Raw genomic sequence first — 21,375 nt, forward strand, 5'->3', positions numbered from 1 at the left:
TTCTATACCTATTATCCTTAGGTTTGGTCTTCTCATTGTATCCTGGATTTCCTGGATGTTTTGGGTCAGTATTTTTTTTTTTTTGCATTTTCTTTGACTGCTGTGTGAATGTTTTCTATGGTATTTTCTGCCTCTGAGATTCTCTCTTCTATCTCTTGTATTCTGTTGGTGATGCTTGCATCTATGACTTGGGATTTCTTTCCTAGGTTTTCTATCTCTAAGGTTGTCTCTCTTTCTGATTTCCTTATTGTTTCTATTTCCATTTTTAGATTCTGGATGATTTTGTTCATTTCCTTCACCTGTTTGATTGTGTTTTCCTGTAGTTCTTTAAGGGATTTTTGTGTTTCCTCTTGAAGGGCTTCTAGCTGTTTACCTGTATTCTCCTGTATTTCTTTGAGGGAGTTATTTATGTCTTTCTTAAAGTCCTGTATCATCATCATGAGAAGTGATTTTAGATCTGAATCTTGCTTTTCCGGTGTGATGGTGTGTCCAGGACTTGCTATGGTGGGAGAGTTGGGTTCTGATGATGCCAGGTAACCTTGGTTTGTGTTGTTTATTTTCTTATGCTTGCCTCCTGCTATCTGGTTATGTCTAGTGCTACCTGCCCTTGCTAAATCTGACTGGAGCCTGTCCTTCCTGTGATCGTGGTTGTGTCAGAACTCCTCAGAGTCAAGCTGTCTCTGTGATCATGTGATTCTGGGATCCTGTGATCCTGGTCTTGTTAGAGTGTCTGGGAGTGGAGCTTCCTCTGGGTGTTGTGGGACTGGCTGTGGAGTTTGAGCCCAAGGTCTGCTCAGGGCACTGGCAGGCCCAGACAGACTGGAAGCAACCCAAGCCACTGGGCTGGTGGAGTTCCTGTGTGCCTGGGTCCTGCAGGTCCCAGCTGCTCCCAGTGTTGGGACAGATGTGTCCTCCTCACCTCTGATCCTCTGATCCTGGGCATATCAGAGTGCCTGGGAGGGAAGTAACCTCTGGATGCTGTGGGACTGGCTGCAGAGCTTGCGCCCAAGGTCTGCTTAGGGCTCTGGCCCAGAGAGACTGGAAGGAAGCAGTGCTATTGGGCTGACAGAGTTCCTGTGTGCCTGGGTCCTGCTGGTCCCAGTTACTCCCAGAGTTGGGACAGATGTTGGTTCCTGCTCACCTCTGATCCTGGGCATGTTAGAGCACCTGGGAGTGGAGCTTCCTCTGGGTGTTGTGGGACTGGCTGCAGAGTTTGTACCCAAGGTCTGCTCAGGGCACCATCCCAGACAGACCCCAAGTACCACTTTTAAAGTCAGATATGATAAAGATAATACTAAGATACTTTGGCAAACATTTAAAATGTTAAGTGATATGAACAAAGACCTCATTCTGTATAAAAATCTAAAGAAAACAGTTGAACCCCATTTCATTGTGACAGCTGATATAATTTCATGATCAGTTACAAAAAAAAAATCTAGATAATGTAGCCTTGGAAACTGAAGCTGAGGGAAACAATGCTGCCTACTAAGGAGTTGAAGCCGCTGGAAGGGCAGCCAATCTGTCTAATACTGAGTTCCAGGGAGCTGGCTTAGTTTCCCACGCCTGACACCCAGAGTGATGTAAACTGTGCCTCTGTCATAGCAGCTGTGATCCTGCTGGGCAGGCAGACCTTTGAAAACAGGATGCTGAGGGAACGTGGAAAAGACTCATGGCAGAAAAAATATGAAAGGCGACATGACATTTTAGTAAAGACCAAATTGATTCATTTTTTCTTGTTTCTTCCCTTCCAATTTCCCCCAAATTTAGTTGACATAAAAAGCAGTTTTCTTTTAGGTGTGCTACTACTTCATTTGACTTTAGAGCCAAACAGTTCTTGGTTCTACCAGTAGGTGGCAGGGTAGGCATCTAATTTTTTTGGAGGGCAATTTTTCAGTAAATGACCACAGATGGACTGACTGCCCAAGTGCACAGAGGAATCATTTTCAGACATAAAATATAAAGTTGGAAATATATTTGCTTCATCAGTTTATATTAAGAATATATGAGTTTACAGGATAATGCAGAACTTTTGAAAACTAAGGTGGAAAAGTATTTATGTCAGACATAGAGGCCTGGGCAATAAGGATATGCTAATACCAAACTCTAGTGCCATCTGTTTGCATTACTCACCTATTTTATCATGCAGCTTATGTTAAGCTTCATATTGTAATTCACAGGTGGAAATATTATACAAGATATTCTATAACAGTAGTCCACTATATTCAAAAGAAACACTCAAATCGACAACTTGCCTGATATTCCTGGTGTCTAGTGGGACTGTCCTGGCTTCCCTTTTCCCAAGGCCATTGAAGTAGAGGGACCTGCCGTCGTTGAGGGTTCCACAGCCCGTCCCAACCTGACCTCCGGTTATTTTGTACCACAGTGGGTTTAGCTTCCCCTCAAACCTATCGAACATCTCACTGTGGTTAGGGATGTTTGACACACAGGTCCCTTGTGCAGCTGCAGGGGAAAGAAACATGTACACATTTTGTTGGAATCACTAAGTATTAAAAGATATACTTGACTCAAGGGCAAGGAAGAGTCTATATTATACAACTGTCTGCCTAAAGACAGGTACTATTACTAACATAAAAATTGGTGCCAGGAGTGTGGTGTATGCCAGAAATCCCAGCAGCTGGGAGACAGAGAAAAACGGATCAGAAGTTCAAGGACACCTTCTAAGTTCAAAGTCAGTTTGGGTTACATGAGACCCCATCACAAAGCAACAAAACAAACAAATCAATGAAATTTGCCATTTTTTCTTTCAATTTTTAACTTTTAAAAAGGACTTTTTTAATTTTTAAAAATTGTATGTACGCATGTTTCTCTGCATGTATGTACATCTGCACCAATGAATACAAGAGCTTGAAGAAGCAGGAGATATCAGAATCCCCACGAGCTGGATACACATATGGCTGTAAGCCACCGATGTGGGTACTGGGAATTAAACCCAGCTCCCTGCAAGGGTAGCATGAGCTCTGATCCCTGAGTTACATTCCAGCCCTTGGGACTCATTTACTATCAAATGAAGACTGATGTGGGTAATGATGGATGTCCACGGCTGTTCCTACCTAGAGGGTCCGTGGGAGCAGATCTTGCCGACAGTAAAGCCACTTGTTCACTGTCTTTCTATAAGAGCCTCGCAAGATAAGGCAATACAGCATTTTCAAATGGTGTCCTTGAAACTCTGTGACACACACAGAGGCTTGCGAGAGCGAGTCAGTCTGTCTTTGGTTGTTCGCCAGATGAAGGCCTGAGGACTGACAAGCCTTTTGATGTCACTGCCAGAAAGACTTTAGAAGAAGATTTTGTAGCTTAATATATTTTGTCCAATTTTAGGCTTTAATCTCGGCTCTCTTGAAAGTTTTGCTATGGTAACACCCAAAGGTGAATGTTGTAAAAACAACTTCCCTTATATAAAACTCTTTTTATTTTTGATAGTCTTAGAATTTTATGTTGCAGTTTAATTTTAAATGGAGAAAGGCATATTTCATATATATATGTATATATATATATATATGTATATGAATATGTATTCATTCTAAAGAGCCCAGGAAGAGCCTGTAAAATGTGGTTAAGACCTGGCATTGCGTTCCTGAGACTACATGATTGCATGAGCACAGGCAGGGCCTGTTTCTAGCAATGCTGAGCTATGTGACCCAAGACAAATTTTTATAAACAAAAATCCATTCTCTGCCTCAGTTTCCTCAAATGTAAACAGGGTTAGCAGTGCTATGGTACAGTTATTCATTCTTAGAATCAAATGAAATTAAAAATAAAAGTATTTACTATAATGTATGACACGATTTAGAACTGAAGCGATGTTCAGTATGTTTGCTTTTAAGTAACAAATACATTCTCTCTAGGGAGTGAAACTTAGCAGGTTTTCTTTTTAGGTCGCTTGAGACGACAGAACATCTAGGAGCTCAAGTGCCTGGATGCCCAAGCTCTAGAATTTTTCGACACAGAAAATGATAAATGGGGGGTCTTACCTGTGTACCCCAGGTCACAGGACACAGAAGCACACCTCTGATAAACGGGGGTCTTACCTGTGTACCCCAGGTCACAGGACACAGAAGCATACCCCTGATAAATGGGGGGTCTTACCTGTGTACCCCAGGTCACAGAAGCACACTCCAGAGATGCAATCTCCATGACCACTGCAGTAACTGGGACAAGGCTCAGATATGTACACCCCATCTAAGCCAAATGGGGGTACATTCTTCTGAGAGCTGCTCTCTTGGATCCATCGGAACCTGGTCTTGCTGTTGGGAGAAAAAGGTCTGTTCTTACAGCCACATCTCACCAAACACAGGAAGGCAGGAAGGCTCAGACAACCTCGCCTAAGCCAGGATGTCCCTGAGTGTCACGCCTGCTTCTCAAACCTGCCTGATTTCTCTTCAGCATGAACAGTTTAACTTTCAGGAGGGAATAGGTACAATGTTCTTACAAATTTCTCTAAGAAGACTTTTGATGCTAGATATATCCTAGGTTTTTGTGTGAATATTTTCCTACCCCATGCTCTTTTAGTAATAATTCAAGATTATCCTTTAGTTAATTTTTACCCTTCCATCATGTTAATTTTATGGTTATCTTTAGAGAGGTCATTTGAAAAAAATCATTTATGATTTGATAATTTCATGCATTTCATGCATGTATATAACATTTTATGTTTTGATCATGCTTACTGGCCATGGTGCTCTCTTATCTCCCTCCTGCCTGTCTGGACCCCTTCATTCCAACAAATTATTTGGCAGTTTTTTGAGGCCATCAAGCAGAATTTTTTTCTTTTCTTTTTTTTGTGGGGACATATAAAGGGACTGTGGCTATTTGGCATTGACAATGGAAGGGAGAGCCTGTACAGACAGCTCTGCTGCCGCTCATGGCTGCCTCATTCCTCCCCCATCTCACTTTAAAGCTCTAAGATGCTCATTCTGAGACTTCTCAGTAATCAGATGGGATGCCTATCAGCACTGCTACTTGTGAACAAACAAAGAAAAATTGCCACGACCATTAGAGTTACAAGTATCAAACGGATCGAGGCTTCATGCCTGTGCAATTGCTTGCGTATCTTCACATTGTACCTAGCAACCGACATCTGCTTCTGGTCTCAACACTGGTGACTCCACACTGGGTTTGAACACAAGTAAGTTAGTGTCTTCAAAGTTGCTGGCCTAAGAAGAAGAGCTTGGAAAGGATTGGGAGAGCACTGGTTGCGGCCATGAGGTACCAGGTGCCTGAAGGGTAGTAGACAGAATACAAGCAAGGTAAGCTCTGTCCTGAACATTAGGTTGTTTGGAAAGGAAAGAAACATGAAGGGAGAATTCACATAGTTGAAATCTGTTGATATAGCTGTCCTCAAAGATGAGCTATCCTCATGAGGTTGGTAGCCTTTAAACATAATAACTATTTGATATACAGACATAGTTTAAATAAATGTCTATTAAAGTGCTGTTGTGGGTTCCTAACTACATTCTAAATACTAATTCTCACACCCACAGGCCAGTACATCCTTTAGTCCTTATTGAGGGAACTTGTCTTTGCAACAGAGACAATTACAGAAAACTACACCTAATCAAAACGCCAAGTTGTGGAGCCCAGTCCCAGCTGATACGTCTACAGCACAGCTCTTGCACCTGAGGCTCAGGGATCATGGCGAAGAGACTGTAAGAGCAGAGGAATAGAGTTTGCTGTGCAAGTGTGCCTCTTAGGAATGCGAAAATATACACACCCAAAGCTCACTAACAAGGCTGCCAGAAACAGGACCGGAACAAGAACAGCAATAGACAGGCTAACTTGGATGGGAAAGGGCCAGGAGGCATTCAGCCCTGCAGGCGACCAAGGATGCCAGGTGAGGGGAGAACAATCTCCAGTTCTCAGGGACAAGCACACCAGCTGTACCTACCCAATACATGCATACAAGCGACACTACACAGACTGAACAGGTTATACCTATGTGCTTAGAAACACACACACACACACAACCATTAATTAATGAAAAAAGAGGCCATGCATTTGAAAAAGAGCAAGGAGGGGTATACGGGAAGATTTGGAGAAAGGAAAGGTAATAAAAAAAAGTGATGTAATTATAATTTCAAAAACTAATTTTAACATGATGATGGTGGTGATGATTATGATGATAAAGAACTAGTCAGACCATCTAACTGAAGAAGGAAAAAAGAGCAAAGGTTAGCCAAAAAAGTATCTAGATTTCATATTTATATTTGGAGATAGAGCCTTTGCAATAGGTTATTTGTAGATTTTTTTGTGCCTCAATGGGGTGCCTCTGAGAAGTGGGAGTGGCATATGTACCAATACATCTTTACCACTGCCACTGTCTGTCGTCTGCAGGCAAGAACCAGGTGGGGTCATAGGAGCATGAACTCTTCGGTTGGAAAATCCTCTTAGAATTATTTCTGGAAGAGTGAGGTTCTAGTAAATATTGTAAGCATGTTGCCTCCTGGCAAAATAGCTCCAAGTTTTACTGCTTAGTTGGAGCTTCCTGAGCATGACATATTTCAGAAAGTAAACTGATAGGAAGCTCATTTATGTGGGGTAAATAGGAACATATTTACTTCTCTCTATCAGAGGGCTCTGCATCACAAACACTGTCAATCAGCAAGCTGGGTGGAGTCCAAAGGAACCAGGAAGCTGGATTCTAACGGAGAAGATTTACTTTTTTCCAAAAGCTGAAATTCAAGAAAACATCCAAATATTGAGAGCCTCGGAACATTTGGCCTACTTTCTGATGTGAGCCTGGGCTTTCCTCACCACTCATGGGGTCTGACCAACTGGGTTACTCTACCCACCAATGAGGAAACTGTAATTTACAGATTTAACCACAGTTTTTCAGAGCCTGGGAGAAACCAAAAAGGATTTGTGTTCCTTGACTCCTCCAAGAAACTCTGTTTTCATAGTGATGTTTCTTCTTGTCTCTGTAGCGAAGGGGGTCACGTGATGCTCTCCAGCTATGTTTATGCATCTGGAGCAGCTGCTTTGAGGCCATGTTTTCAGTAACCATGAAGAGTGTTTGAGGTGAGAAAAACAAACAAACAAACAAACAATCAAACAATCAAACAGGCTGCACGGACAACTTCAGATGAATTGCAGCATGGCTCTCATAGACAGCAAACATTAGGTAGGTTCTTATGGAGGTGAATGGTTCCTCAGGCAGGGAGGCAGGCAGGGAGGAGCCAGGGGCTGAGAATAATCAACTGGAGACTTCCTCTCAGAGAGAACTACCGTAATGATGGAGACTGTCCGTCCTAGACACTGCTCTTGGATCAAGGAGACTGAGTTAGCAAGTTTCTTGGTGACATTCAGACTTCCTATGGACTAGGTGACTGACCGCTAGGACCTTCCCATTTCTTCTTGTCTCTCTCTTATTTTTCTCTGCTAAACTACAACATAACACTGACATACAAAACGAAGACTTTACACATAACTTGACATGGATTAGATGATTGAAATAGTTTCATAGCTAGTTTTTTTTTATATATATATATAGCTGAGATTTAAAAATTCTGCCTTAAAGTTTATCAGGGCCACACAAAATTTTACATCTTTGATCTAACAAAGACACATTTGCTCCCCAACAGCTAAAGTCCACGTTCTAGAGGACTGCACATTTAACTAATGGTGGAGGCAGAGAACACAACTAGCTTGAGTAGCTAGATTGTGCTCAGTAAATCTGTGATCAATTCAGTGGGAAAATGTTACAGACAGACACGTGCTCTGTGGATAAGCTGGTTTCATTGCCACCATGTAAGAGCACAGGATAGGTTTCTTGTGACAACAAACAAGTCCAAATCTCGGGACTTAGTCCAACAGAAGTCTGTTTCTTGCTTAGCTTTTGTCTCTAGCATAGGCTGGCAAAGAATCTGCTTCTTGCATTTGAAGTCTGAGACTGGTGTAAGCTTGAGTTCCTGCATGGAGCCAGAGGATGTGCCTGGGTTCTGACGGCCAACTGCTGCACCCACTCACAGTTTATTAGGCTATGCCAAATCCGGAAGAATGTGAGCATGAGCCTATCTTATTCTAGGAAATAAAGACTCTTGTAGTATTGCTGAATGACACTGGCGAGCATTCCAACTCTGTTACACCATCAAAAAGCAATAGAAACAGTATCTTGGATGACCTCAGTTCTGAAGTCAGAGGCTCCAGAATGTAATTAAAAATACTTAAGAAGAATAACTGAAGAATGTTTCTTTATCCTTTCTAAAATGATAGTGAAAGCTAATGATCTCTCTCTTTTACTGACTATATCTGATACAAGATGATATAAATTTATTCTAGAATATTGAACCTGGACAAACAAGTTTTTACAAAGAAATTTTATTCTTTTGTTTAAAACTCATCAATGGGGATGAAGCAATCCTGTATTTTTTAGCTGACAAGAAGCTGAGAGCTAAGTTAGCTCCTCTTTTATTGACCCTGACTCACTTCAAGTTCTCTGTCCATTTATATCATCCTCCCATCAATGGCTTTTATTTTTTTTTAAATTTTCTCTTATTGTTTTAGTAGTCTATTTCAAGTGACCATTTGAAATAGACTCTTCATACTTCAACTCTTCTATGTAAGGAGGCATTACATAAATAAAAATCTATATATTGCAAAATCTTGATGTGAGGCCATCTGGTTCTTTTAACCCTTAGCTTCTGTTTGAAGCTGCATGCTGGCACCCAGACTGAGCGTTCATGTGACAGGTGGGCGAGGACCAGGTGCTTCTTGAATGAATTAATAGCTGACTGAGTAACAGGCTTTGCCACCCACTTTTGATATTTTGGCAGTTCTATTTCAGTTATTTATTTTTCTGCCTCAAGTCACTGCTTGGGTAGGAGCAGTCCGACCTCATGGTGCTACAGCTCACAATGAGAGAGATTGCTTTACCTGGATGCAAGGGACCGTGGAATGGCAATGGTGATTCTAGTCCATTCTTCAAAGTCCCCAGTGTAATAGACAGTAGGCTCACTCAATTCCCGGGAGTTCCCTTCACATCCTTTGCCTGCTGAAGCTGGAAAGCATCCTTCCTTCACCAGAAACCATGACATGCCAGCATCATGTGAATACTGCAGGAGGACTGGAGCAGTGCTGCTGAACTGGCTGGCACAACCTATGTTTAGCTGTTAGGACCAAGGGCAGAATTAGACAAGGCTTTGTTCAAAGGTAATCTTTATCCAATTAGGTACAACGGCGACCAGGGTCCCTGCTACACGTTGGCATGACATTTAAGTGATAAAAAAGATACAGCTCAGCTTCAACCCAGACCTCTGTAAATTCTGGAAGGTTTCATTTCAATAGAGAGATGGACCAAACACATCTTCTGGGTTTCTTGAATCAGGAAGCATTTTTTACTCTTTTTTCCAGAGCAGACAAACACGTAAGAAGGCAGAGAGGCAGCTGTGCTTCAGAGTGTGGTCGCTCAAAGGGTGGGCTGTCTGTGCTTTCTGTGGAACAGGCATTGTACACTGTCTGTCTGTCTGTCTGCCTGTCTGTCTGTCAGACTGGTTCAAGATCATTTTTTTAAAAAAAAGAAAGGAAAAATAAAGATCACTGTCAAGAAAAAGCCAAGTTTCTGTCATAGACTCAGTTAAGTAATGACACAGAGACGTCACGTGCAAGCCACATGACTGTCAGCATGAATTGGGCGTTGTTTAAAAACTGTGAAATATGCAACCATCACCACCCCGGCTCAGCTGTTTGTCCTTCTGCCCTTTATTTAGAGGTACATATTCTGGATATATAATTGAAATTATCACGTGTTAAGAGTTTCCCTTCGGCTTTCTGTTTCAGAGTGCTTCATTACTACATGCAACACTGCACAGGGTGCACAAGTCTCCCTGTGGGCAATTTCTAGAGAGAGGCCTTAGGAGGGATATCACTCAGAAGTCTAGAAACACTTCAGTTTTTAAAAGTCCCGTGTATTCTTTTTTAATAAAGGAATCCTTTTTTTTTTTCAGCTCAGTACTAGGATTTGGTATTATAGTATAAGATGTTTTTTTCTCTCTAAATGAATATATGAATGAATTTGAATGTTGCTTAGTGTGCCCTGTTGGTAACTGTCACTGTTCCACATCCCATGTATTCTCTGGTCAGTGTGGTCCGGCGCTATGCAGGGCTCTCTCATGGAGTCTGGGACCTATGCTACTGGAACCCTGTGACAGTACAGCGACTGTCTACCTTTCTGGCTTATTCTCTAGTTCCTGGGCTCCCTGAGGACTGGGGCCAGGGTTTTGGTGTCTATATTCCTAAGACCTTATATTTGTCATATGGCAAGCAGTTACCAAGAATGCACCAGAACTATATTCTTATACAAATGATAACAAAAGACATTTTAAGGGTTTTTAGTATATATTGACCACAATCTATAATTAATACCTATCATTAACCAGTGAGCACAAATTACTAAGTGTTTAGTCGTGAGGGAAGAATTAGGATTTTTCTTAAGTATTATATGCTGTTGCTCTTTAAAAATACCTGAAAAAATTCACTATGTTTCTCTCACTTCGCTTTTTCAACTTCAAAATATCACCATTCAGAATTTGATGTTTACCCTGCCATGGTGTTTGGGATTAAACAGCAGAGTTATCAGATGAGAAGCAGAAGAGTACTCAATGAATGTATTTGATACTATTATCAAGTATCACCTACACATGCATGTAGATGCACGCACTGTTATGGATACTTTCCCACTGGACGTTAATATCAAAATATAAAAGGGCAGATTACCATTTCCTAATTATTTTGTTTATGACTAACTACCTTGTATAGGCCTGTAGAAATTATATTGAAGAGCTGCCCATAAGCTATCTCTTTAATACTTCCACTTGTAAATTATTTAGTATCTGCATCCTGTTATATAAGGACCATGTAGTTGTAGTGGTTCATTTAAACTACATTGCTTTCGACTCCAGAATTCACCGGTGGGATTTTATTATAAACAAACACAATGAAACTTTGATTAGGTTCTGAGACAGGAGCTTGTCAAGGTAAGCACTCACTCCTTTGGTTGGCATGCTATCACAGCATGAAAAACAACGTGCTTTAAGGAGAGTGAGGGAGAGAAGAGAGAAGCCAAGTCACAGGAAGGGAAATCTAAAACACTATAGGAAATGTGTATAATACAGGCTAGGTCTGGAGCCCACTTGGCGTGTGCAAGGTCTGGGCTAGAGCTCCAACCCACAAGGAGGACAAGGCCCAACCCCCAGTGAGACAGGCCTTATCCAGGACGATCTGAAAGCAGCGACTCATTTCATGACTCTCAGATCAAAATACTCAGCCAATTTTAATTTCAACTACGGGAGAGTTGCATGAACATTTTAATGCTATAGGAACAATTTCTAAGACTCCTCCAAAAGTAGACAACCATCTCCCTTATGAAGAGAGCTGAAAAGCTTCACCACCTAAGCCTGTGGAGGCTTCATTCAAGTGTAACCCTTCTTTAACAGAATATGAAAAATCTTTGTTTTCTTTTTGCATTATAAAAGTGGGAGTTTTCGGTCCTTCCCTGCTCTGGGAAAAACCCTGCTGCATAAATACCTTGAACTGCAGCACATATCCGGGTTTCAGGGTCAGATCTCTTGTGACTGCAAACCGGTCTCCATCTGACTTTCCAAACACCATGGCTGAAGGCGTGGCGGCACAGAAGCTCTCATTTTTAGCCATCCCTTCATTGGCCAACATCAGCCATACACTCATTTGGTTAATAGGGTAATCGAAAGCTGGCTTCTCATAAAAGTTCTAATAGGGACAATACAAATGAAACAGGAAGATAGCGTGGTAACACTGAAAGCCCAAATCCCCAGTGAGACATGCTCAGTTTGTCACACATGGGACACGCACCATTCATGTTTCTATGAAAATACAGAACTGCTAAACTAACACAAAAAATACACCCATATTTCTTCTTGATGACTTAGCAACCACAAATATCTTGCCATCATGTATCTGATTATTGTTTAAGCACACTGACATTTTTGTTGATAGCTAGACTTCACAGTCTTTCTCACATCTGAACCATCTATGAGCAGCCCAGGACTGAACTTTCTTACTGCAGAGGGGAACAGTAACAATATGAACGTAGGAATTCAAATTCACACTGCCCAGTTCTCTGCCTGACACTAGGTTCCTAGTGAAGTCAGTCATTCTTTGTCTGATCCACTGTTCTCGCATGACACATACCTGGGGCAAAGTTGGGTTGACAACTGGAATAACCTGCTTCTGCTTCTCTGACAGAATGATGATGTCATCGACGGCCCACTGGTCATAGTCCTCCCCTGAGAACACAGGCTGCCACCAGCGGAACCTGGTACAAGGGGTCTTCGCAGCAGCGGGGAGCTCCAGGTAGACAAATCTGTATGAAAACAAATCCTTCATGGCTGGGAAAAGCAAAGCTGGGATGTTCTTAGAAGCTGTTAAGTATTAGAGAAGATACGAGAAGCTTAGTTTCACTTGACCCCCCGGTTCTTCAGAGGTGTCTCAGTATGGACGGGTCACACAGGACGCTTATGCAGTAGGAAAGCTTGAGTCTGTATTTTTTGTCATTATGTTTCAATGTACACTGAGCCACTGGCTCCTTAGTGTAAGCACTACAACGTATTAAAAGGTCGGTTTTTTTTTTTTTTATGTATATGAGTGTTTTGCCTTCATGTATATATACATCATGTGTGTACATATATACATATCTATATATATGCAAGTAACATTACATAATATGTCATGTTGGTCATACAATGGTCATAACTTTTACAAGAATTATTTATGGTTGTTGAGATAGCTCAGAGGGTGAAGGTGCCTGTTACCAAGTTTGATGACCTATTTGATCTCCTCGACCCACCTGCTCACACATACCCGCACCAATTAACATCGTAACAAAAGAACAATCTAGAAGGACTTGGCCTTCTATTGTGTTATTACATTAAAATTCAACATAATCCTTACTCATGGTAAAAAATACAAATTGTGAATTTAAGACAAAACATAACCATCAATAAACTATATAAGGTTGGGCTCTATTAAAATTTTAATGTGTATCATCATTCGGCAATTTGTTACATACACAGGCATTATGCAATATAGTTCCTTATATTTTAAAACAGTGTTTACTATAAACAAGTCCCTAGCCTGTAAAATAATTTAAGGTCATTTTAAAATTTATGTAATTTCCTCCTATAGGTACAATACTATTTTATACTATGCATATTTTTTCATATTTTTCTTACTATGTATAATTCTGTAATAAATCCTATGCACAAAGCATTTTGCCTTTGCTTCTTGCTTTAGATAAGATTTTAGGTAAGATTCTTAGATATGAAATTACCAGGTCGTATTAATTACTGATATTTAAGATTTCTAAAGTCCTTCCTTGAAGGGTGGTAATAGTTTACAGATGGCATGAGAGAGTCTTTCAGCTACATGTTGAGAGAGCACTTGGAAATATAATTTAAAAAGGTGGTATATAGCCTGTTTAAAACAGAAATTATGGAACGGAATCTCAATATTATCCATGTCTTGGTCTCCTCTGCTCTTTTTTTTTTTTTTGCATTCACTTTTAAAAATTAGTGTATAAATTCTTTGTGGGATGACAATCCTTATTTCTCATATTTGTTGGAACTGTTCTTCTGAATTTTTTTTTGACATCATAATTACATACATATAAAGGTGGTTTTACATTTGCATGTAGTACTTTTTTTTTTTTTGGTTTTTCGAGACAGGGTTTCTCTGTGTATCTCTGGCTGTCCTGGAACTCACTCTGTAGACCATACTGGCCTTGAACTCAGAAATCTGCCTGCCTCTGCCTCCCAAGTGCTGGGATTAAAGGCATGCGCCACCACCACCTGGCTATGTAGTACATTTCTATGTGAGTAGTTCTTCTCGTCATTATTTTCCCATTGAGTTTGTACTCTGCTTAAGTTCTTTCTCAGTATCAGTGATCTGTTGCCGAGATCAAGAAATCCTAAATCAGTTTTCACAGCTTTTGATGATACAAACTGACAGTTTAAACATTCTTCTCTCCAAGTGTCCACTAGAGCTAACATGGCCTGATTGATCATTTATTTCATTAATAGCTGGCATGTTCTTTCTCACATATACATTCTTGTATGTGCCTGCATGTGTTCATGTGTGTGCAGGTACACGTGGGTGTGTAGTTGCTCATGCACACATGTGTATGTGTTGTGGCACTCAGGGGACATCTTCAGACATCTGTCTGCCTCAGATGCCATCCTTGCTTTTGAGGCAGGGTCTCTCCCTGGGGTCAGAACTCACTGATGTGACTAGGCTGCCCTGGCAGTGAGCCCCTTGTTTCTGCCCCCAGTACCCCTGGCTTTCTCCTTATGTTCTGGGGGCTACAACCTGGCCATACCTCTTGCACAGCAAGCACCTTCTGACTGAGCTCTCTCTTCAGCCCCCACTCACTCAAGTCAGTTTCTGGGCCATCTATTTGGCTTCATTGCTTGCCCAGTGTCTTTTAATTTTAGGATTTTAAAAAATACATTTGTTACTTATTTTATTTTTTCCAAATTTAGGCTGTGTTAGCTTCTATTTCTAGACACAAAGTATACCACTTGCAGGAATCAAACAAAACAAAGAGGTAGCTTGATTCCTGAGTTTCAGGTTTCCTCTCTGTGGTGTCTATACTATGTCCCACTTATTTGTTGTCTTTTAATATCTGGAGGACGTGTGCAGCGCTCTTCACAGCTATCCTCAGTCAGTACTTTCTCTTCAAGTCATTTCCCATGTGTTCCATTTGTCTGCTGCCATCAGTCTTTTCTCATATCTTCCAGCTCAAAGTTTCTTCATCAGCTTAGTGTCATCTGAAGTCTGAGTCTAGCCTTCCAAAAAATTTCCACAATGAAATATTTTTATTTATTTATTGTTTGTGCATGTATATGTATCTCTGTTCACTGGTGTGCATGTCATATGTGTGGATATGTGTGTCTGTGCACTGGTGTGTGTATATCATGTGTGTGTATATCTGTGTCTCTGTGCACTTGTATGTGTATGTCATGTGTGTGTGTCTCTGTGCACTGGTGTGTATATGACATGTTGCAGGAAATGTTATATAGAAACTGCCATGTTACCACATTACTGCCATGTACCAGCAGGCTAATGGCTCCAGCCAGGTGATCTCAACTTAGCAGTCTCTCTGGCAGGGCTGGAGCTCCCATGTTCCCTTCTCTACCAAGCCAGCCCCATGCAATAACCATCTACCCTGTGGTCAGCTGCCACATCACCCATCAACCCAGTAGAATCAAAACTCTATAAGCTTATAATTAGCCAATCAGATTTATGTATCAATACATTTTCAGTTTACAAGATGCTAATGCAATAATTTCAGAAGCAATTGATTACGATAAAAGCTTTATCCCAGTTATTCTAATCTTATGATAGCATAACTACCTGTGGCTGGTTAATGCCATGCTGGTTCACATCTGCCCCCATCTTGGCTTTTCTCTATTCTCCCCGAGAGGCTCCCTGTCTCTGCAACTCTTTGCTTCGCCTCCCTTTTCCCTGTCCAATCACAGGCCTCCTGCTGCACTAATTGAACAGGGAAAATCCTGTGACATCATGTGTGTATGTGTATGTGTGTCTCTGTGCATTGGTGTGTGTATGCATTGGTGTGTGTATACACTGAACATGTATGTATATGTATGTGTGCATGTGGAGGACAGAAAATAACGTTAGGTGTTGGTTCTGGGTACTTTCCATCTTTGTTTGAGACAGAGTCTTCCACTGGCTTGGAACATTGCTAAGTGGTACAGGATACCTGGCCAGTAACCTCTGGGGCTCTCCAGTCCTGTCTTCTGTCTTGCTGTCACTGGAATCACAAGCCCATTACACTGTCTGGCTTTTCTTGTGGGTCCTGAGAACCCACATTCAAGTTCTCATGAACCACTTAGTCCTTAGCAATTTATTCCTTTCTATTTATTTTATTATTAATATTTTTTTTTACAGGTTCTTCTGAAACTTGCTCTATAGCTCAGGCTGTGATCCAACCATGATCCTCTTGCCTTAGCCTTCCCAATACTAGTTTTTATAGGTATATGCCACTGTGCTTAACTAAATTAAAGATTTTGTATAATATTTATGGTAGTTTGAATACATTGGAATGCTTGATCCCCAGGGAGTGGAAACTGTTAGAAAGGATTAGTAGGTGTGGCTTGTTGGAGGAAGCGTGTCACTAGGTGGGTTTTGAGGTTTCGAGCCTCTGCCTTCTCCTGCTGCCTAGGGACTGGAATGTAGAACTCTCAGCTGCTATGTCTGCTTGCTGCCTGCCATGAAGATAACGGGCTAAATCCCTGAAACTGTGAGCACCCTAGTTAAATGCTGTCTCCTCGTAGCTATAGCACACTGGCTAAAACAATTAAATGCTGTCTCCTCGTAGCTATTGAACACTGGCTAAAACAATATTTGCAGTAGAATTCTATAGAAAGTTGTGTTACCTTTAAGAGGACCATTTTTTTAAAAGCAAACTTATAAACTCCCAATCTACAAAATATTAATATTCAGGTAGTGAAATTCATTTGATTTATAAAAATTAAATATGCATTTTCTTCAATATTCTTCAACACAAGGCTTAGTTATAATGGGTAAAACAGGACATGACATAAGTTAATATTACTAGTGGTTAATATATAAAAAAGAATTTTATCTCCACATTAAATTAGAAATAAGAGATAATAAAAGATGTACTCTAAAAATGATATTCCTGAGTAGTTTTAAGTTATGTTCATATGAAGCGTAAAGATTAAACAGAATTTCAAGTACTACATAATCACTAAAGAACCAAGTTTAAATACACATAATATGCCAATTGCCTAGTATAGGCACTACCATTAAATGTGAAATGCCCTTTACTTATGAATAGTTGCTGCCCATGTCATTTCAGATTTCTATATAACCTCCAGTTATCAAAATAAAAGCCTGGGTAGGTTACGTGAACAGCTTTAGAAAATCCAAACTCTATAGACTTGGTTACCCACCATCCAGGGCCGTCCCTGAGTATAGTGTATAAAAATGCAGGACAAGAAACTTCCATCTTGCATTACTGTGCTGTGTGTACCAATGAAAGCAAAATCTTCAAAGGCGAGGCAGACGAGGCAAAGCTTTGCTGTAGCCTCAAGCATCTTTGGGTATCAATGGTTAGTGACTTTTTTTTTTTTTTTTTTAGAGACAAGATCTCACTGTAGCATTGACTGTTTGGAACTCAGGAAATCCTTCTGCCTTAGCTTCAAAAGTGCTTTGGTAGCTTGTGCTACTACATCCAACTAACACCTCTAAAGAATTAAATAGGTGTCCAAAGTGCTTTTTGTTTAATCTTGTTGAAGAAGATTTTCTAGACTTGGCTTTCCTGCCAAATCTGTATGAGCTTCTAGAATGTCAACATTTTAGATAATCACTGGAACACACTGGAAGGCCCGCCAGGCGGAGCTTACCTGGGTTTGCTGAAGTCCGAGAAGTACATCTCTGCCAGCAGGTGCCACTGGATGCCGCCATTGTTGCTATACTGAAGGAGGACGCCCTCCTCTCTGCTGTCAGGCCTGTTGCATGCAGCACTCTCTCCGCCTATCTGGATGTAGAACTGGACGAAGTCCACCCAAGACGTGTCCAGATCCCCACTCACCAGCTGCCTCTTCCCAGCCTTTCCAAAGGGCAGAAGAACCATAGTCAGTTACTTGGAGACAGCTCTGGTCTTTTACAGCTTGGCTTCAAGTCCACATGAGCGCCCTGCCCTGCAGAAGACAATTCTGGTGCCTGTTAATACTGAGAAGAGCAAGTTCTGCTCTCCTGTCGTCTCTGCTGTGGCTGTAGCTCCTGTCCCTGGATGCTCTCTCTTTATCTCTCATCACTGACTGCCAGACCCAGCTGAGAGACTTGAGAATTTCCTACTACACCAAAGAACACTCTGGTTTTCTAAGACAAATAGGGCAAAATTAGGTTTATTCAAAATACTTCTAATCCTAGCTTTATAAGTCATTTAACATCAGAGTAATGGAGAAGAAAGACCATTGAATTGGTGCACGTGTGTTTGTTCATGTGCTCATGTGTGCTTATGAATGTGAATACCCAAAGACAACCCTGGGTGCCATCACCTGGACATCTTCCATGTTTGTCTGCTTAGTTTCAGACATAGTCTCTCTTTGGATTTGAACTTGCCAACTAGGCTAGACTGGCTGGCCAGTGAGCTCTAGGAGTATGCCTGACTCTATCCCCCTCCCCAGGACAGAGAGCAAGCACACATCATACCACCTGCTCTCATTTTAATTTATTTTATCATTTATTTTATTGCTATATATTTTGAGACAGAGTCTTGGTTTGCCTGGAATTTACTCTGTAGACCAGGCTGGCCTCAAACTCAGAGATCCACCTGCCTCTGCCTCCCAAGTGCTGGGATGAAAGGTGTAATAATATGCCTGGGTAGTGGTTTTTTTTTTTTTTTTTTTATTGTTGTTGGTGTTGTTTAGTTTAGTTTTACTTTTTAGGTGGGTTCTGGGGATTGAACTCAGGTCCCTGAGTATTTCTGACTGAGCCGACCATCGGATGGGCTGGGCTTGACTCCCAGTCCTTTACTCATCCTATTCACGGGCTGTATGGCCTTCCTGAGCTTTTATTTTCTTAAAGGTGCAATGTGGGTAATCAAACCTTCCTCACAGTGTTGTGACAACTGGGTTAAATTACATGTGACATGTATGTAAGGCATCTGGAATGCTGCTTGCACTCTTGAAGGTGTATTTTCCCCAGAGACCTGCTCATGGCTCTTATCTCCAGAGAAAGTTAAAGTGAAGTAGGTGAGACAGAAGCCCCTTGCATTTTCTCACCGGCCCTGGTCACTCTCAGATAAGACAGTGTGAGGTCCACTCCACCGGCCCTGGTCACTCTCAGATAAGACGGTGTGAGGTCCACTTAAGAAAGCTTTGAAAGCATCCAACTGTGTCTTTTGCCCTGAAGTCCAGAAGCCCACTTCCTTGCCTTGCTGTGTCCTTGTATGTCAGTGTGCTGCTGTGAGGGCTTGGACACTGGTTGACAGGAGGTTGCCATTCCAGTTCTGTGTAATGGCTTCAAGTTGTGATGGAGCAAAAAGATGCTGTGGGATTCTCCCACCTAGCTGGGTTCTACCAAAGTTAATCAGTGGACTTCTCTGGTCTTGGAAGCCACCTGGGAATTCGACCAGAAGTCAGGAAGGGAAACAGAGGTGATTCATATAGACTAGGGTGAACCCCTCTCACAGCTACACTGAGTCCTAGTTTCATCTCCCAGGTTCACTGTCACTGGAAGTCATGGGTGGTGGATGTCTGTGGAGCAATTAAGCTAGCAAGAGCTCTAAAGCCAATTAAGAGTCCAAAAGAAACCAAGGCGTCTACAAATGATCACTGAAGGTGACTCTGATGCGAGGCTCATTCTTTAAACCTTTAATTTCTAGTATAGATGTGAGGAACTCTTGTATGTACTTTGTATTGTTTTAAACTGTTCATTTGAAATATGGCAAGTGAGAAACACCTAGTTTTTTTATGCCCCAGAACCACCATAGGCAGAGTGATGTTTGTTAAAAAAAAAAAAAAAAAAAAAAAAAAAAAAAAAAAAAAAAAAAAAAAAAAAACCTCCAAGAGTTAGCAGGTTCATTTCAATCTAGCAAGCGTGTATGAAAAAACACAGCATATGGAAATGAGCCAGAAGGATAAGGCTCTGAGGTGAGAATTATACAAATCCAATTATCACAATTAGCTGGTTGTAGTGAGGGGCTGTTGAGAGCCCACAGGGCAGGCTTGTTCCTCCAGGTGACAGGGCTGGTCTGTAGCGACTTGGGAACCTGCTTTCTTAGGACTTTTGGAAGCTGTGGGAAGTATTACACAAATGCTTGGTTTGGCACCAAGAGTGGGTTTTTTTTTTTTCATGGAGATAGCACACAGCATTTCTTTTGTTCAGTGATCTGGAAATGTTGAATACTGATTTGAAAGAAAAAAGGCTCATGATAAAATTTTGCCATAATCTAGAATATGATGTAGTAATTACTTGAAGTTTTCTTACTTTGCTGTGATGTATGGATTCATGTACATATGTGTACACACATGCACATGTCATATGTATTTATATACATGTGTTGGAACAACAGGCTAAATGAGTATGAACATACTCATTCCCACAGTGGGGAAACTATCTTCAAGTTATTTTGAAGTACTGTGGGAAACACCTGTGACATTCTAGTGTTTTCAGACGTCTGGGTCTGCACAGGAGCAATGGTATGTAGAAGAAAAACAAATTTGAGGTTACATGGCCTCCTATTTTAAGGGTTCAGCTAAAATAAACTAATCTTATCAGGTAGCAGGTAACAGAGTGATAACAAAACCTCTAAGAATCTGTGAAGTTTCACCTCATTCGTTTTCTGTATTCAAAATGCCACTAGAAATGAAAACTGCCATTATATTTACCTGAAAGCAATCATTTCTTTAGAGTTTCTCCTTTTTAGTTAAATCAATTAACTCTCTAATAACTGCACCATACATAATACCGAGACGAGAGGCCCGGCCTGATTGTCAGAGACAATGCTGACAGCTGCTGTAGGCTCTACTCTCGTTACTTGTTGGGTTCTCCTCGGTCAGGTGGACATTTAATAATTCTAGACCTACTTAGTCTTTTGAGTATTTATTGAGATGCAAATGCCTAGATCATGACTGGTGTGTTGGAGCTGATCACTTTATCTAGAGAGCAGTGTGGCTATCAAGACTGCCTTCGGCCTGGTACTGAAAAGCAATAAAGGTAAACAATCCCAGATACACATCCAGTCAGAGAGCAATTTCAAGAATACAGTGACTCAGGACATTGGGCCCAGCTCCTACGAGTGGCCTAGAAACAGCAGCCATTTAGTGGGATATGGCAAGGCTTATGTGAATTCAGAGATGGTAGAAGGCAGGAGAGCAGAGCCAGAGCAAAGGCAGAGAAACAGGTACAATAATCTTTCACCAGGGGAGAGTCCTGGCTGGAACGGAAAATGCACGCTTGGAAAACCAATCCAAGTGATGCAGTAGGGGTAGGAGGGCCACAGAGTGCTCCCGACACTTGTGGCCGGCAAGGGAGAGGACCGAGGGCTTCAGGTGTGTAAGCTTAGGGGGGGCGGGCACATGACCTTGGCCTCTTCCTCTGCTGCCTGTTCATCATCTCAAACGCTCTGTAGTGGGGAATGCCAGGATACTTATCTCTGCCAGGCACACAAGCCCGGCTACTGAGGCCAGGGTTCTCTGTACCAATCCTCTGAGACTCTGAGGTGCCACCTGCAGATCCTCCCTGTGGAAATGTGACAGTTCCACTCTCACAGTGACAGTTGCTCTGAGTGCATAGCAGCTCTCCCCCAAGCCCACCTAAGCTTTCCTTATTTTGGTT

The 21,375-nt window shown here is 41.5% G+C and overlaps 1 protein-coding gene across 2 annotated transcripts in view; it reads right to left on the minus strand.

Moving 5' to 3' along the window:
- Positions 1 to 21,375, minus strand: part of Reln (reelin) — a 457,134-nt gene that overhangs the window by 98,141 nt on the left and 337,618 nt on the right. For both annotated transcript variants that reach the window (XM_031380095.1, XM_031380094.1), the window contains exons 25-30: positions 17,436 to 17,641; positions 12,181 to 12,352; positions 11,539 to 11,739; positions 8,890 to 9,122; positions 4,108 to 4,265; positions 2,253 to 2,460 (exon numbers count right to left, since the gene is read on the minus strand). In XM_031380095.1, the coding sequence (XP_031235955.1) occupies positions 2,253 to 2,460; positions 4,108 to 4,265; positions 8,890 to 9,122; positions 11,539 to 11,739; positions 12,181 to 12,352; positions 17,436 to 17,641 (1,178 nt within the window). The remainder of the gene's footprint in view (positions 1 to 2,252; positions 2,461 to 4,107; positions 4,266 to 8,889; positions 9,123 to 11,538; positions 11,740 to 12,180; positions 12,353 to 17,435; positions 17,642 to 21,375) is intronic.

This window comes from Mastomys coucha, unplaced genomic scaffold (assembly GCF_008632895.1).
Source record: "Mastomys coucha isolate ucsf_1 unplaced genomic scaffold, UCSF_Mcou_1 pScaffold19, whole genome shotgun sequence".
Lineage (NCBI taxonomy): Eukaryota > Metazoa > Chordata > Mammalia > Rodentia > Muridae > Mastomys > Mastomys coucha.